The sequence below is a fragment of the Mixophyes fleayi genome, chromosome 11 (genome assembly GCF_038048845.1).
Source record: "Mixophyes fleayi isolate aMixFle1 chromosome 11, aMixFle1.hap1, whole genome shotgun sequence".
Taxonomy (NCBI): Eukaryota; Metazoa; Chordata; class Amphibia; order Anura; family Limnodynastidae; genus Mixophyes; species Mixophyes fleayi.
The window spans coordinates 35,347,714-35,366,350 of NC_134412.1; the positions used below are offsets into that span (position 1 = coordinate 35,347,714).

Genomic DNA, 18,637 nt, shown 5'->3' on the forward strand with positions numbered 1-18,637 from the left:
TAACCACACAGTGATAAAGATATAGCCATTTAACCAAAGGCACTGTTCCATTGAAGTGCTGGTAGGGGTCAGATCTCCTTAAATGTGGGGAAGGTAGGGGGGGGGTCATATTATAGCACTCCGTTATTGTTGTAGCAGGAGTAGGTATTGGGTAAAAATAAAAAATATATATGTGTGTTTGGATTTGGCCCTTCAATTTAATTGGAAATTACAAAAAAAAACAGCTATTGGCTGCAGGCAATGTAAAAACTAACAAGTCATGCAGCAGTAGGAATGACTTTAGGCGGTTTAATTACCCTTTTACGCCCAGTGTCAATAATAAGGTATTTATTGGGTAAGCTACTTACATAGCAAACTGGGGTAGCGACAGTCACTTGTCTTATTCCTTCAAAAGATCCTTTCTGTCCTTCATGTCATGATTTAAATAGCTTAGTATTGGGTAGCTGTTGGAATCATAGTTTGCATGGAAGGATACTATTAAAGTATCAAGGTAAAGCTAATTTTGAAACTTATTGTAATAATGTCTCATCCTCTGTATACAAAGGAGTGGCTTAATGTTCTAACAATGGGACCTTGTATTCCCATGCACTGAAGTAAAGCTCATCCATTACAGACTCCATTTAATACCATTAAGCCAAGCCTTTAATTATGTTACCCAGATTCCATTTTTCTATAAGTGTACTTAACTATAATACACAAATTACAAAAAAATTCAAGCAGAAGAAAGTTTCAAAAAAAATATAAATTTTATTTCAGCTTATTTTTACATTTTGTAGAATAGCAAAAGTTTTCAATTTTATACACCTTAATTAATCACTCTGAAATATATAAAACAATGTATTTATATTTATACACAAGTATATAATTAGATATAAAAATATGAATTATTGTATAAAACAGTTGGTGAATAATTGGCCACCACATTTTTGCCTATTGCTACAGGAATAAAATAAAAAAAAAAAAAAAAAAAAAAAAAAAAAAAGATTGTAAAATTCTTCGCCCTGTAACAATTAAACACCGCTTCTTACTGGACACCTTTAAAACAGGTGTTGCAATGTATAGACTATCCCGGCAACAACATTACCAAGATGATAACAATACTTTATTAATATGAATTATTAAATAAGTCATTTTCTCTTATAACACATTTACAATTTGTATTCCAGAAAAAAAAAAAAAAAAAAAAGAAAGATAGAGATATATATATATATATATATAATATCTAGCTGATATTTATTGAATGTAGGGGTTTGAAGAGCATTTGCACTACATTGGTTTCCAAGAAATACCAGCCGCGGTCAGATCAGGCTGATGGTAGTGAAGAGGACTTCTAGGTCATCAACAAATTAAGGGGCATATTCAATTCCGATTTACGGCCGCAATCCCGCGCGGCTGCGCATATAAAGCGTCATTACGGTAGTGCAATATCGTGAATTTCTGAATCAGAAATCCATGATGTTGCGGTACCGGGACCCATGCGGCCGCGCGTAATCGCGGCCGCGAATCGTAATTGAATATGCCCCCAAGTGTGACATATTGCCCACTCATATTTAAAAAGGGTACATAGACTGTTTGCTTTATGAATGGAAGACCAGCTTGGTATGACTGGGCAGTACCAATGGATGGAAAAATTCCTCCCTCCAAGAGACTACAATGTCTTTGGATATCACAAACAAGTGTGTTAGGATCTGATTGGAACTATAAAACACTTATTAAAAGTGCAGGTGTTTTTTATTGCTAGAGTCTGCACCGTACCGTTTGACCCAGGCTCAGCAGCTGTTCTTTCCAGGACAGAGTCAGGGACAAACTAAACCTAGAAAGCAGATTATACATTTTCATAATAACCTTCTGGTTTTCTTTAGATACAAATCAGCATCCCATTATATGTGTAAAGGGTATTTTACCACAAAGCTCTTCTGGCTTTTCCCAAAAGTGCTGGATACCCAATCCGAGCCTGGTACAACTACAACACAAAATTCTGACCTTGCTTGTACACTACTACCATACTCTCTGGTAAGTCAGTGTATTAGATTGACAAGTCCATTGAATGATCTGGACATACTAATACAGGAACAAGTTAAACCTTAAAACAGTGGATCCCAAACTTTCTCAGTTCGAGGCACTCTTAGGGTCTCTATAATTTTTTTTTCCAAGGCACCCCTAGCCCAAAATAACCAAAGTAGTCCCCCACCTTGCTTACCACCAGTCCTGGCACCCCTGTGAGATCGCTGCGGGACCCACTGTCTTAAAAGATAAATAACTTCAGCTACTTCAGAGATCAAATGTTAGAAAATAGGTGCTGTATTGAAGAAATACAACTAACTTATCAATTCATGAGTGAACTGGAGCCCTTATAAAATACATTAGCTGTGCTTTGCCCCAAAACCAGAATATCTTCCAAGTGTAGAAGGTGCAAACAAAATAGATTAAATTGCCACCTAAATAGAAAAGTTTATATAACACTGGAAATACAGTGGTCTTGAATGAGACTATGGTTAAACAGTATCCATCTTTCTGTTAGCACAGTAAAGTGAGCAGACTCCCAAACTTGTACCTACTAGACCCAAGGATAAGCACTGGTTTTATATACAGCTTCTCATTACTATGCATGTGGGGTCCAGACACCCTTAAAATGTCCAGATATTTATTATTGCTTAAATAAAAAGGCATTTTTGTTTTGATTTGTTGTTTTTTAAATATGTACAAAAGGCAAACAAACCCTTTAATATAATCAAGGGACAAAATAAACCCTTAAAACAGAGTTTAAGAAATAGTTTATATGGCTTCAATTATGTGTGTCCATTAATTTAGCGCAACAGTATCACAGTGAAACGAAAAAATCCAATCGTCCCACGCGCACAGGTAGGTTGTGTCTCTTCAACTGAATTTTCTTTGACAAAAACAGTCCAATCTGTTCTTAAAACAGAACAAAAATAAACTTGTTCAGGTCCTCCAATTTTCAGGTAAAGAATTCAGAGGGCCGGCATATCCCAATATTATATAACCTAGTACCAGATTGAAAAAAAAAAAAATCCATCAATATAGTCAAAAATGTATTAAAAATAGACAAAGTAAAAATGGCAGATGGCAATATCCCTCTGATCTGTATGGCTGTGAATTCTTGCATTACAAACTAGACAAGAAGGTCACCAGCAGTACAAATAGCAGCACTTTGATCAACTGTTTTGCATAGCTTGAGAACCAGGAATAGAAGACATGCGGAAGTCATCTATAAGAAGTTACCCTACGTTTTCTCTTGTTTAGTTTCCTTTAAATATTTGCACCATTTTTCTCTCCGGGCTCCTTTTACTTTTGGACACTTGGAGTAGAATTCTTTGAACAAGTGATGTAGATCATTCACATTCAGCATCTTATAGGATAAGGGTTGCTTGAGAATCAAGGGATTACTCGCAATGTAGGATTCCATAGTGGTAATTTTCAACAGAGCAGAAAATGCTCTATATAAAGGTGGCAAGGTCACTCTTGTCCATCAAAACCAAGCCGTGTGCTATATAAATACACCAGAAGTATGTACATACAATGTACCTGAATTAACTTAGTGGCCATAAACATTCCGGAAATCAGCTTTTTCACTTGTTTCCCCCTCCATGTCAAGTTTTGTTCTCATCATAACAGAAGCACGCCCTTGTATCCATCATATTAATTCACATTCAACACCACCGTCATTTGTACTGCATCTTGCATGCAACACCAACCAGACAATTTCCCTTGTCCTCTCTTTGCAGGTAGGAGTTTCGTTTCCATCTTTCCATAGGTATGCCAATCCAATCCCTGCAGATCGCCAGACTTTACCAGTTTCCATTTGGTCATTCTTAGATCCATCCCTCATCTGGTTTTGAAGTCTTCCCTTAGAACTTTTGAAATTGTGGGATTCCACTTGCTGCATTGTCCATAAACACAGCGCGACTCTTCAATTCTAAACAGCAGCAAGAATTGCCTTCCACTTGCATCAAGTGTATGCTCAACATGCTCTTTCCACCTTGCAGATAATCTTTTCCTCGTATAATGGCAGCACAGCATCCTCCTCCGATATCTCTTGAAATACAGCATTGCATTCGAACTCTTGGCTCTCCTTTTTGAAGTAATATCTGAAAATGATGAGCGGTATATTAGCCACTGACAAGACACTTATGTTTTTGTTACACAAATCGCAGATCAAGCTGTAGGTATGATACTTACTTGTAACTTCCCTTCTTACTCAGCAGCTCTTTAAATTCTTGTAATGTCAAAGTAGGCTCCTTTGTTCGTATCATGTAAGGAATCCTCTCGCCACAGAAGTAGTAGACAATCGCTAATCCCCCTTGTCCTTGGTCACTATTCATCTTTTTGGCAGACTTAAGCCTGTAAGAGGACAAAAATTATATATATTTATAAAATTGAGCAGATATATTTAATTGTTCAATCCATCATCATAAAACACCCTTGTTGTCGGAAGTCAACATATTGGCACATGCAGTCCTAGGTTCTACTTTTAGGATTTGCACTGCTTTAGCATTTTGACATCATTCTGTGCTTTTCAGCCATGTATTTAGAGCATTATCATTAAGAGGAAAAGGTTGATTTTTACCTCCCATAAAAACAACAAAACCGCTGTGCTCTCTGCACTGAAAATAATGGTACCCACTGATCACCTCTGTATTCTATCCAAGAGCAATAGAAACAACTCTTATGATGGAAAACAGGATTAAGAGTGGCACAGAACACCATAAGAAAGTAAACAGGGAGGAAAAAAGATGGTCGATATATACAAGCCAGAAAGTCACTAAGGGATATATTTATTAAACTGCGGGTTTGAATAAGTGGAGATGTTGCCTATAGCAACCAATTACATTCTAGATGTCATTTTGTAGAATGTACTGAATAAATGATAACTAGAATCTGATTGGTTGCTATAGGCAACATCTCCACTTATTCAAACCCACAGTTTAGTAAATATTTCCCCAAATCCTATAAAAAAAAACAAAAAAAAAAAACCACAACGAAAAAATGCTTTGACATTACAAACTGACTTTAACAGAATATATATATTGCATTACACATTTTTCATTACGGTTTATAGAAGTATTCAATAGAAAAAGTATGGATTTAACGTATTCTATTATAGGTTGAGAGCGGCCATATTTACTCTGTCGAAGTATAATTCAATGTCAGCAAACTTAGCAATAGAAAAATGCTATCCAGTGGTCAAATTGTATAAAGTGCTTGAAAAGCATCAGGAATATTCCTGAACAAAAGGTGTGAAAAAAATGACTTTCAATATATAACTGGAATGTAATAGAACATTGTGTAGGATTGAGAAAATACATACTGCACACATTTGTTCCTCTATTACACCACCCATGTGATTTTACAACACTATTTATATCAAGAGAACTTCCCCCTCCAACTATATCATGATAGATATTCTTGTGATTTAATGGGGGGAAAAATATTGATAAGGCTGAAAGAATTGAATCCAACTTTAGAAACAGGAGCAAAATACTTACTCTTCAGAGAATTTCAGCGTGGAGAAGCCAGAAGATGGAACACTCTCTGCAGCTTTGCTTTTTTCTTTAAGTGTTGCAGACTGCACACACCTTAAATACAAACAAACGTTATTAAGCATTGTGAACTAAAACAGCTGTGAGATTTTCATGCATTATTTGATTTTCATGTTTGCGTAGGTGCTTATTTTATCATCAAGGTAGGCTTTATTAAAGCTGCACTACCATCTACTAGGTAAACTATACAAAGCTTCTCTCTAGTCTAGCCGCGATCCCAAAGGCTGCTCCATGCAGTCGTTTTTCCCGGGGCTTCTCCACTTCTTCACAGAGCCTCGTCCAAAAACTGGAAGGATGTGTGCGAGTAGACTATTCACAAACAACAGTCAAGAGACTTGGTCAGTCCCGGTCACCCCCCCCCCCTCTTCCTCCCTCCTCCTCCGCTGCGATTTTAAAGTGGAAAGTTGAACTCGCCTACTGGAGCCCCGGGAAAAAGGGCTGTATGAATATATGAAGCAGCCCTGGCAACTCTGGTTGGGGCTGGGGGATAGTTGGGAAAATTTAGAGTAGGTGATGGATAATCTCATTTAGAGCTGCTCTATTTTAAATGGCTTTGCAAAGCTCAAGGAAAATGCTTTTTCTCCATTATTGACTTTAATACCGCTGCACACTTCCACTATGAATAATATGGCTAATCAATCATTTCCACTAAACTATGTTCCCTTCTGACATGTCCTCCCCCCAGTATTATTAGTAACAGATTCCATATTCTATATAATCTTCTAGATTTAGTGCCCTATTCATCAAAGCATTACACCAAAAATAAATAAAGAGTCCAACTACAGTTTGATTGGACATAATATAGATGGCATTGTTTGAGTTAACTTAACCGCTGTATGAATATACAGACAAACACTAGATATATCTTTACCTGGTCTTATGAAGTTTAGGAACTCTCTTGTCTTCAACAAGACGCCGACGGGCTTCTTCCAATTGGTCCAGAGTGTTTGGCGCATTAAGTGGTGGCATAGAAGTATCTTGTAGGAACAGATGAGCCGGCTGGGATGCTGCCCTGTGTGTAGTCTTCTTTGTTTCTACACAATGGCTTAAACTTTAAAAAAAAAAAATAAAGTTAATTTTAGGTTGCAAAAGAGGATTTCTTTAAACATTACACTACATATATTCCTAATGGAAAGTAGGCATTTGTCTAGAGATACCCAGCAAATCACTTAATCTCAGATACGAACATACACAAATGGAATTTTGGCATTGAAAAAAAAATAAAAAAAGTTTTGGTTGCATAATTATGTAGATATGCATCTTTATTTGTATGTTTTTTTTAATAAAATATGATGTAATGTTGCTAGTGTTATGTGCCTAGTCGTTCTCAATAAGCTTGTATGGAGCACACTGTGTTGGAAATAATTGGTGGCTCTGCAGTGAGCAGCTTTTTGCTAGTGTATTTGTAGGACAACTTGCTATAATATAATTGTAACACACATCTATATGGGGAGATTCTGTATAACTTACCTTGTGTTAACATCCCGGTGATGTTTTTTCATCATCTTGGCACTCTCGAGCACCCATTGCAAAACACTGTGGCTACGTTCTACTTCTTGCTCAGATGAAAGTGGGGTAGTCAGACCGGCAGGTGGATTTCCTTCTTCTAGTTTATGAGACTGCGCACATCCTTCTGTCTTTCTGTAACTTCTTGTTCCCTGGGAACTGTAATAGTTGCTAGAATAAGTATTTGTATGGGACACAAGTTGCTAAAGCGCAAGCAGGATTGGTATGTAAAAAACTGTGAAAAACTACAATATAAATTGTAACGACAATAATAAAACATCTCTAACAATCCGACAGAATAATTCGGGCACATTAGCACAGGTATACATACCTCACAGATCCCCGCTGTTCTGTACTCTGAGAGACGGGTGTTTCCATTCCAGCAAGAGCTTTCGGCCGTAAGTGACAGGAAGTTAAACTTTGACCTTTGCCAAATGTTGCTTGACCTTTGACTTTTCTTTGAATAAAAGGGGACTGTGATCTAGGTGACAGATTTGCCGGTGTCTTCAAGACTCTTGATACATGGTCATCAAGGATGGATTGTGGGTCATCTTCAACGGAAGCAGCTGGCAGCGTTTCATGGTTGGATGTGGGGAGGTCATATTCAACTTTCTCTTCTTCCTGTTGAAAAGTAATTGAGATTTTTTTGTTTTCCAAATGTTAGTCTGAGATTTGTCTCTTTCTTAATTAACCAAAACAATGTCAGAGTTTTTTATTCTGGCATTAGAGAAATACAAAGTAATTGAAGCTACTCCTGTAACGTTATGGCAGAACCTTGCCAAAAGCTATTCCAGTAACATTCTATACTTCTGCGTGCCTCAACCTGTTACCCTTCTTTACAGTACCAGGTGCATATCCTCACATTTTCTTTTTGGCTGCTACTTATCACCCCTTTAGATTCCCCTTGAACACACTTTCAATGGCAGCTAAACCAAAAATGCAAGTGGTCATATATAAAGGAGCTATAATTAACATTCCCAAATACATCTGTACAAGTTTCTTATCATAAGATCTATTAAATAAGCTGATTATGGGGGTTGCGACGGAGACTTCTGGTCAGAAACCAAAGTTTAAAAGATACTCGAACCCTCCTCTTGTAACTACTGCACAAGATAGCAGATAACAGAATATGAGCTTGAGTGTAGCTGTACAGCAAAATGTAAATGTCCATATATCAAGCCCTGTTAGAGTATCATCATCATCAGTTCTTTATATAGCGCCACTAATTCTGCAGCGCTGTACAGAGAACTCATCCACACCAGTATGGGAAGTTATACATGTTGGTAAGTGTTGTGAGGAACTCCATTTATAAGGAGGCTTGCAGCCTAAATTTAGTGACCTGTAATATATTTTCCTTACCTCTTTTAACCTTTGCAACCTCTCCTCCAGCTTTTCTTCAGCCTCTCTCTGTTTTTTAACTTTTTCCAAAGCGATGGTCAGTTTAGCGGCAAATTCTGCAGGATTGCTTGGCAGCATTTCCGCTGGTGGGCGCATAGTCCTCTGCAAAGTACAATAAGGAAACATTTAAGAAAGATTCAGTTTCAACTGTCGGTAATAAAAACAGAAAACAAATTCTAAAACCCAAAAATGTTGTCTGTTCTGCATTTCATGGATGGATTTAGTCATTTGAATAGTAGCAACTAGAAACTGGCGGATGGCGCAGGTTTTTCCCACACTAGTCACATTTACTTTTATTTATTAAAACAACTTAAAGGAAAACTTACTGGAACAAAAGGCAGAGGCACTTGGCCATTGGTGCTGACACTTCTATGGATTTCTCGTTGCTTTTTGGAACGGTATGGTGGAACTCCGTCTCTGTTAAAAAAAAGGTTTTAATTACCTTTATTAGGGATATACAAAATAAAAAGCTAGTATATAGATACACACACACACACATACACACACACACACCTCACAACCTGCAGAGTGGTATACTTAAGGCTTGCAGGACACTCCTAGAACGGTCTACTTGCTAAATATGGACTGAAACTCAATGTGACAATTGAGCCATTATCCAGTCTGCACTGCCCCAAGTATGTAGATAATAAGCGACAAATATCATAAGTTCTTTCTACTATGGAGATGCCAAAGTGTATAGACATCACCTCTTGGCAACTTCATCAAAGTGAGCAGTAAATTCCATTCATTGTCTCCAACAATAGGGAGATAAAAAGAAAGGGGCCTCGTGTTTCTTGACCTGTACCCTCTAGCAGTCTACTTGTTGAAAGAACCAAGACCACCTTCCAAAGACGCCTAAACGTGTCCATGCATGTGAAATTATCATTTCTGTTAAAGGTTTAGCTTTTCCTTTTGGTTTATAAACCTCTCTTCTATTACCAATTTGTATTTCACATATCATATTGTCCTTTATAATCAATCGCCCACTGCCAATTTATATTTGGATTCGCTCCTCACAAAGAAGCATTTTGGGTCATGCGTAAAAAGCGGATACTTACACACTACCATCTGTTATGGACATACTGTCTTCAGTTAAGGCATCACTTGAGATCTCACTATCATTGATACTAGCTGCTGGAGCAAAGTACTGGTATAGTGGTTCAGTTCTGCGTAGATTGGACCTTAAGAAAAATAAAGAAAAAGATACAGGTCACATGGGATAATCGGTTTTAGTTTCAAGACTTTTGAGTTATTAAGACTAATTTAAGACTTTAGGCATTAGCATTTTATTTTCTAAAATAGAGGTTGGAATCTAAACAGCAAGATGCTTGGACAACCAAGAAGCTGTGATTCAACTATATATCTTCCAAACAGATTTACTATCTAATCCGACACAAGCCATAAAAATAGAATAACTGTTATAAAAGAAAAAAATTATAGAGATAAGAAGGCTTTGAAACAGCAAGGCATCTTGGGAGGGAGGGGGACGTGTATAGGGAGAGAAAAAAACCCCGGCCCCGCTTTATGGATGTGGTTCTTTGATCTCTGGAGCAGGGAAAGATTTTGTTCACATCAAAGATATGTGAGCTCAGGGAAAGGAATAACAGCTAAGTTAACCTTTAACACAAGGAGGGGAGGAACAGAAACAAAGAAAATACAGAAAAAGTGCCAGAGAACAAACAAAAAAATAGGTTGAAGTAATAAAAATTAACCCATTATTAGCTAACAAAAACCCAAAACACAACAACAATATCAACTGCAATAAACAACACCGTACTGAAGAGCAGACAACCAGATCAAATGCACTTAGGCATTTCCAACTTGTCTTCTGGTTCTTACCTTTGGTTCCTTGGTGGGATACGTGTGAAGGCACGGTTTGTTTTTCCCATGGTACCCAAACCAACAGGAATGTGGTGTAACCCACCAAATTCCTCTTCCTCCGCCAAGGTTGGGAGTCCAGGCCCTGGGCTGTCTGGGGTGGGACTGTCTTCAACAGTATGAGCATATTCCTTGCAAATGTCAGACTGCAAAAATGAAGGGAAGGCCTCTTGCTCCATGGCCCTCTGAATCTCCTGCTGAGCTTGGTCAAACAAAGTTCTATTCAGCTGTTGGTTCTTAACACAGTCCTTCACTTGAGCCCGTGTGGTTGGCTTTAAACGTCCCGAAACAGCCTGGCTATTTTGTACATACCAACGATATATGGCTTTGGCTGTCTTTGAGGTCTTGGGTTCCTCTGGGTCCATGGCTCTAAAGCCATTACAAGCAAACCAGAAACTTAAAAGATCCACTAGGCCCTGCCCTTCCAGGTACATACGAAAAAGTGTTGCCCCATCTTGGTCATCCAGCAATAGATTTAGGGATCTGCCCCATCGAGAGAAGCGGGAATCATGTGCTGCACAACCTTCCGCTTGCCGAAGAGAATCATCCTTGTATTTCATTTGCTGTTCCAAGTGCTGGGGATCCATAGGGAATTTCTCAGCCTTAAGTCATAAAAAGAACAAACAAAAGTTTGATTAACTGGTAATCAACAGCAAGATCGGGATTGTCTCAATTGTAGAGAGTATATATTGTCAATACTGATACACCCAACATGTAAATTGGTTCACGATTAACAATACCAGTCAGAGTACAGTAAGCGTAAACGCGCCTCTCTTGTTAGTTGGACTTTTGTTAATTAAGGACTATTGGAATTTCAAAGTGCAACTTTTATCCTACTATTTTAGGCGTTTAAGAAACCCAAATTCTTACTAGAGGCTAAATTATAAAGGATAATGAAGACTTAAACCAAAGGCAAGTAATAAAAGTAACAAAAACTTCAGAACAAAAAACAACCTGTCAATAATCCCTCATAACTTTTTAGATATTATGGACAAGTGAAATGAAAGTTTGTCTCATTAGATATAAAAGGAATACCTTGTAATTTTTAGTCTCCTGGCCTGGCACCGGTGGGCGCAATGAAGTTTCCCTGAATATTTGTCTTGAGTCTGGCATACAGGTCAGCACCCCAGCAGAACTCATGGCTACCAGAAATCTTGACTACTGGCTGTAAAAAAAATGGCAGATTAGCAATTGATATTCATGATATGATAGAATATTTAGCATATTAAAGGTTAACTGTCCAATATGGTATTTCAAAGTTGTTAAACACATACATACACCTATCTGATTAAGCAATCTAAAATAGATTAAATAAAAAAATAAAAAATAAATAAATCACCAATTCATCAAGAGGAAATAGTAGTATTATACAACTGGTATGCACAAAGTGAAGCTTGGTAGTGGAAAGCAGATGTTACAGGGTACCTGTCACCTACATAGTCATGTTGAGGTCTGAGCCTCTTCATATCTCTAACATTTATAGTAAATTAATATCTTCATTCCACAATTGGCTTCCTTCCCTGTGCGTAGATGACAGGTGCACTTTAAGATAGATAGCAATGAATAATGCAGTCTTAAAGCAAGGACATGCAGAGAATGCTTACTCTATGTTATCTACTATTAATGGAAGGAAATATTACTTAAACTATGACCAAGTAAGCTAGCCATAGCATAAAATGTGAAAATTCAATGGGGAAAAAAATTGTATTATTTAATGTTAGGCTTCTAGTTATCATGAATCATTAGGCTTGCATTAAGGGAAGAATCCACTTTAAACTACAGCCCATAACTCCTCCGGAACTGCAAGTTTCTATTACAAGCAAATGGCCATCTGGGAACCATTTTCCTTCTTTCCAACATGACTTACGCCATACCCTGTCGCCCTGTAGAGTTTTTCAATAGAAATTATTCACAACAGGTGGGCCAGAGACCCTCTCTCTCCCCAGCATACCAGCAAACGTTCAATATATCCAGATGTTTGAACAGTTTTATAGGTACAAGTTCACAGACATTTGTGGATAAAGGAAGCTAAAAGGTATTTCACCAATCCTCATGAAATACTATACAGATGAGGCCCATGCTGCCCCTTAACTATAAGGGATGAAGGGAGCGGAGAGGCAGATCACACTGTACTTTGTGCACTTCCCACATCTCTTTGGCACAAGGAGACAATTAGTTAAGTTCTCTATATCTGACCCACAAGTAAATAGTCTATTTGAGACCAGTTAACTTAATTTCAAAGTGTGACGCTTGGGAGGGGGGGGGTTAACATTCATGGTATCCAGCTGGGAAACACTGCAAGCTTCAGATTGAACTGGACATAAAAGCTTCTTCAAAGATTGATGCTTCATTTGCCACAATGGGGCAGATAAAAGAAAATACTTTATAGAAAATAATCAGTTTGATGGGGGTGCTATTAACTCAACAGTATACACATCATCAAGAGTGTGCATGCCAGGATTTTAGCCTGACCACAGAACATTATTAAAACAAAAATAATAATAATCACCCAGTACTTTTTAAGTTACCCCCACAGGTATTGGGGACTACCACTTACACAAGAAAAATGAATAGTTCTGATTTAAGCACAACCTCTAGGCCACAACACAGAACACCACAAAAGCAGCTCATTAGCTTAAAAAGGACATGTCTACAAATCAGGAGGACTTACTCCACTGCTGTATCCATTACAAACCACATGGAGAAAAACTAATAAAGTCAACTAATAAAAAGTCTATTCAAACTTCCAGGAAAAGATTTAAAACAAAACAAGAAAGAAAGAAAAAAACAAAAAACACCCACAGCCCAATCAGACAGGTTATTATGCAAAGGCAGGAAAAGTGCTCATAATCTAGATGTCAAATATTAAAACTGTTTAAAAAATGTCAAACTATATAAAAGCACAAAGAAGCATAAACAAGGAGGTAAAGATACAAATCGCGATTAAAAAAAAACCACATGAATTAAAGAAAAAAAAAAAAATAGTTGCTAAATATAACCATATGTTCTCCGCAGCAAAGCAGAACAAATTATATCCAGTTCTGTGCCAGTCCCGAAAACGATCACGGAGATTGGGACCAATGCAAGTGAACAGGGAGGGGGGGGGCAGAGGAGCATTTAATTGTTTTCTCGGGTGGACGATTTGGGTTCAGTTTGCAGGACAGATAACAGGGCCACTGGCTGCACCGTGCTCCCCGGGCACGTCCAAGATCACACGGGAGCTGCAGGCAGGAAGAAAAGTTTGCAGTGGGGGTCAGATCCCTGCACTTACCTTGATGTTTTGCGGGGTTTTACGGCTTCTCGATCCCGATCTTAAACTCCCTGTTACTGTAACTCCCTTAGATCAGAAAACAAGTAATCCAGTTGGCCAAGGGGGAGCTCAGTCATGGTTGCAAACGTTGAAATAATCCGAAAGAAGATCCAAGTGGCAGAAAAAAACCATGATCCAGTCTGGAGAGGGGAAGGGGAAAAACAGGAGAAAGGAAGAAAAAAAGCTCACACCTTCCTTGAGTGAGTTAGGACTGGAAGGATTTCTCTCCCTCTCCCTCCTCTCTCTGAACTTTTTTTTTTTTTTTTTTTTAATCAAAACCAAAAAGCCCTTTTTCACTCCCCCTGGGGACAAAGCCAAAAGAACAAAGGGGTGTTATGGCTTTAATGAAACATCAGTGGAGATCACTGAAGGCTGCATCCTGGAAGCTCGGTAGAGGTGCCGCGCCGCAAAAGCAGTGAGGAACGCAGTTAAAAAATATTATTCCTCTTCCTCCTTTCTTCCTGCAGAGAAATAATAAACCAGCTTTGGTTTTTTCACGAAACGGCGAACGTGCGGATTTTTAAACGCGATCTTTAGTCCTTGCTTTGCAGCAGCTATCTGCCAGGACCTGGGATTTCTGAATTCCTTTCTTAAAGCCAGACTCCCCCCTCTGGTTAAGAAAAAGAGTCCTTTGAAGGCTGCCGGACCAATGAGAGCGCAGAGTCTCCAGCAGCTATTCCTTTCATCCCATCTTCAAAGAGCCTTCAATCACTTTTAACCCCTGAAGTGCTGCAAAGCAACAAGAGGCTGAGAAGGGGGGGAAGGGATGTAAGATTTAGAAACTTGCAAAAAAAAAAAAATCAACTCAGAACTGGATGAGCAGACAGAAATTATTTTTTTTTAAATAAATAAAAGGAAACAAAAAAATAAATAACACATTTATAGAGTAGAAAATTACGTGCTTGAGAATCACATGCACTCAACATTTGTGAATGATTAAGGAAGTTATTTTTTCTGCTAAGTGGTAGCATGTGTTTTAATTCCTATTTTTCTTGTTTTGAACTAGGTGACCCTAAAGTATTTATTTTATGCTGCAGCATTACAGTGCTTTTGTTCCACTGCCACTAAAGTGTTAACTGATTATGTTTGTATGGAAGTTATCAAGCTTTGTAAACATGTTACTGTACCTTTTTTGTTTACATTCATTTATATACATTACTGGATCTCTTTGAGCACTAAAAGTCACACATTTAGCAATTCAGATTTGTTTTCCTGTATTAAAGCACATTTTTTGACAGTAAAAAAAAAAGTCATTTTTCAATCTTGGCTTTTCCAAATGTTTAAAGTAGAGGATTTACATGCCCACTGCAAGTTTTTACATGTATAACAAATAAACATTAGAAAATATTTTGAAAATACAATCTCTCCCAGGACTTTGTAGGAAAAGACAGGACAAAACAAACTCTTTTTAAGTTTTTAGCAACCTGAAGGGCGTGAGATATAGAATGCAGCACCCTCTGGCAGGCGGACTTGCAGAGTGTGTGTGGAAGTCAGAGGGGGTAATTTCTGAATTTACGTAACATGTACTTGTTTATACAGAACTACATTTGGATTGGTGCAGCAAAGCGGAGTTGATTTCAGCATTATGACATTTTGTGTCTCATGATAGGTAAACTATAGTGGGCAGGGGTTGTCCCTCACATCTGTGGATAGGTGCAACGGTGTGCCAGAATATGCATGTCTATGTCATTTTACAAAATAAGAAATTCATGATGTGGAAGGGTGGAAACTGAGGGGCTCATGTAGAGTTAGAGAAACACAGATGTAAAATGCCTCCAAAGAACGTGTTTAAGTATGTATGAAAGCAGCATATCAATAAGCAGTAGAGACGCCAGTGCCCCCCCATTCCCCCCCCAAAAAAGTGCTACCTGCATTAACACCATACTTGCCCTCTCTCGCGGGTTCGTTGGACTCTCACATTCCGGACTCCAAGGAGAGCAGGCCCTTATCCCGCATCCTGCCCACTTTCTAGTTTGGAGTTTTAATGATGCGATTTGCGGTGATTTCTGTCATTTTGACCCCATCCCCTGCTTCGTTGGGTCAAAATAACATGATTCACAGTGTCGGGGAAGATCCTCTTCTTTCTTCTTTGTAATCCATTGGGATAAAAAAACAACAGCAGCACATATACAAGGAGGAACTGCTCCTTGAGGTGAATGTCAAGCTGTCACTTTCTAGTAAATACAGAGCTACTTCACTCTGATTGTCAGATTGGGCTGATTGACAGTATGACCACGTTGTTCGTCCAGTTAAAATTGTTCCTATCAGTCTGGGCTGGGGGACAAGCTTTTTTTTTCTTTTTTTCATTCTAACACTGCTGATGATAACGTGAGCACTCAAAACATAAATACCTCCTGACAGGTGTACTTGCTGCTGCTCATATATATGAATTTGGCTTTAATATACTTGCCCTACATTGAAATGCCCCTTTCCTCCCCCATTCCGCTTCTGTAAGCATATAGAGACTGCTTCACCTTTGGACGTAAGTCCCGTGGCGTGACGTGTTTTGTGTGAAATTGCTATGTGTGTGCTCAGAAACTGACCTTACGCTGGTGAACGCAAGTGCATGCAATTCAAGTTCAAATGCAAATTACACTTTTGATTATCTACGATTTGAAGGGCGGAACTGGGGTGCGATGGGGTGTATGCACGTAAGCAATGTAAGTAAGGGCGTGGCGAGGTTGAGTGCACGCACATTTGCCCGATTCATGCACTGGGGATCTCTCAGGTACGTGATTTTTAGCCGTATCACTGGCACTAACTACAGGGCAGGTGTAAGTGCCGACTGATAGTGATGACATGCATGCCACAATGTTTGTTTGCAATTAAAACAAACTGTAAAAATGCATTTTATGTACAGTAGACATTAAGAACATCCGGATATATGTATTTCATGTAAGTAAAAAAATAATAATTTATTTTAATTAGGGATGTGCACCGGCCACTTTTCGTGTTTTGGGTTTTGGGTTCTGATTACCTTAAGGTTTTGGGTTCTAATGGGTTTTGCCAAAACACCCCCTCAAGGTTTTGGGTTTTGGGTTCTGATTTTTTTTTTAAAAAGCATAAAAACGACTAAAATCCTGTTTTTTGGTTTGTTTTCACTCCTACGCTATTATTAACCTCAATAACATTCATTTCCACTCATTTCCAGTCTATTCTGAACACCTCACACCTCACAATATTGTTTTTAGGCCAAAAGGTTGCACCGAGGTAGCTGGATGACTAAGCTAAGCGACACAAGTGGGCGGCACAAACACGTGGTCCATCTAGGAGTGGCACTGCAGTGGCAGACAGGATGGCAGTTTGAAAAGCTAGCCCCCAAAGAGCACATAATGCCAAAAAAAGAGGTGCAAGATGGAGTTGTCCTTGGGCCCTCCCACCCACCCTTATGTTGGGGATGGCCACGTTGATGGCATTTCATAGTCTATGTCATGACTAGTGGCAGCAGCTTCAGCATTAGGAGGAAGTGGTTCTTGATCTTTCCCTACTTTATCCTCCAAATTTTTGTTCTCCATTATATGCAGCACAAGAGAATGTACCCCTAAACCACACACACTCGGCAAAGCCTTTAAAAATGATATGCGGCACAGGAGAGTACCACTGGACTGGAGTTATATGGCTGTACCCAGGGCTGCCAAGAGGAATTCAGGGCCCCGGTACAACAACTTCATGGGGCCCCCCTTAAAGCTGAGAATGAAAAAAATTTTGTGCTGCCACTACATTTTCGGCACCAACATATTTTGGTGCGGCTAAAAAAAAAAAAAAACACCCCAAAATTTTTTTGCGCCACTAAAAATTTGTACGCCCACAACCACAATTGTACGACCATACACACATGTGGGTGTGGTCGTACAATTGGGGGCATGGCTATGAATCACTTGGCGTGCCCAGGAAACCCTCTTACAGAAAAAAACCTTGCATTGCTGTGTCACCAAAAATTGGGATTGTCCCACTAGAATCACAACATTTCTCACACGCTCCTGCTCTCTCCTACCTGTTCTTCTCACTTTCACCAACTGTGGCTGCAGGTTTCCTTATCTGCGGCTTGGCAGGAACCTGGAATGTTGGAAAAAAAATGGGTACTTTTAGAAAATTACAGCCAGCACCAGCGTTAAATCAATAGCACCCACGATTAACAATTAGGCCTTCCTCCAGCCCCAATATTAAAATAATAGGTTTATTTATTAAATGAGAATACTATTTCCCTCCCTACAAACAGCCCCAGCAATAAATTAATAGTATTTACATTTCAGAAATATACCTATTTACCGCAACCATCACTGACATTAAATAATTCATAGGCACATTTAATAAAGAGACCTCATTGTCCCCCACATTCAATAGCCCCCAAACCACCCCATCTTAAACTCTTTCATCACTGTGCCATGCTGCCCCCGTTCTCCATCACTGTGCCCTCCTACCCTCCCCACTCCATCACTGTTCCATCCTGCCTCCCCACTTCATCACTGTGCCATCCTGCCCCCCCCCCCCCGCTCTCCATCACTGTGCCATCTTGTTCCCCCTCTCCATCACTCTGTGCCTTTCTGCTGCCCCCCTTTTTTCCTTCATACTGTGCCTCTCTCTCCCCCTTTTTCCTCATGGTGTGCCTCTCTGTACCCCTCTTTTTCTCAATACTGTGCCTCTCTGTACCCCTCTTTTTCTCAATACTGTGCCTCTCTGTACCCCTCTTTTTCTCAATACTGTGCCTCTCTGTACCCCTCTTTTTATCAATGCTGTGCCTCTCTGTACCCCTCTTTTTCTCAATGCTGTGCCTCTCTGTACCCCTCTTTTTCTCAATACTGTGCCTCTCTGTACCCCTCTTTTTCTCAATACTGTGCCTCTCTGTACCCCTCTTTTTCTCAATACTGTGCCTCTCTGTACCCCTCTTTTTCTGAATATTGTGCCTCTCTCTCCCCCCACCGTTGTTCCTCACACTGTGCCTTTTTTTTTTTTTTTTTTTACTTACATTAGTATTAGCTGTTTT

General features: G+C 39.1%; 1 protein-coding gene across 1 annotated transcript; it reads right to left on the reverse strand.

The window, feature by feature from the left end:
* Positions 1-1,215: 1,215 nt before the first annotated feature.
* Positions 1,216-13,950, reverse strand: LOC142107962 (axin-related protein-like). Its single transcript, XM_075191636.1, has 12 exons — positions 13,615-13,950; positions 11,379-11,508; positions 10,305-10,945; positions 9,524-9,646; positions 8,792-8,882; positions 8,427-8,567; positions 7,399-7,688; positions 7,032-7,226; positions 6,433-6,612; positions 5,508-5,597; positions 4,201-4,362; positions 1,216-4,109 (listed from the first exon to the last, which is right to left on the reverse strand). The coding sequence occupies exons 2-12, from the start codon at positions 11,481-11,483 to the stop codon at positions 3,983-3,985; spliced, it is 2,145 nt and encodes a 714-aa protein (XP_075047737.1). The 5' UTR covers positions 11,484-11,508; positions 13,615-13,950; the 3' UTR covers positions 1,216-3,982.
* Positions 13,951-18,637: the final 4,687 nt, after the last annotated feature.

Coding starts and splice junctions, on each gene's coding strand:
- LOC142107962 (XM_075191636.1), bottom strand. CDS start 11,483: ATGAGTTCTGCTGGGGTGCTGACCTGTATGCCAGACTCAAGACAAATA. Junction 8,568..8,791: donor TGCCTCTGCCTTTTGTTCCA/GTAAGTTTTCCT, acceptor TGTACTTTGCAG/AGGACTATGCGCCCACCAGC. Junction 5,598..6,432: donor CCTAAACTTCATAAGACCAG/GTAAAGATATAT, acceptor TTTGTATTTAAG/GTGTGTGCAGTCTGCAACAC.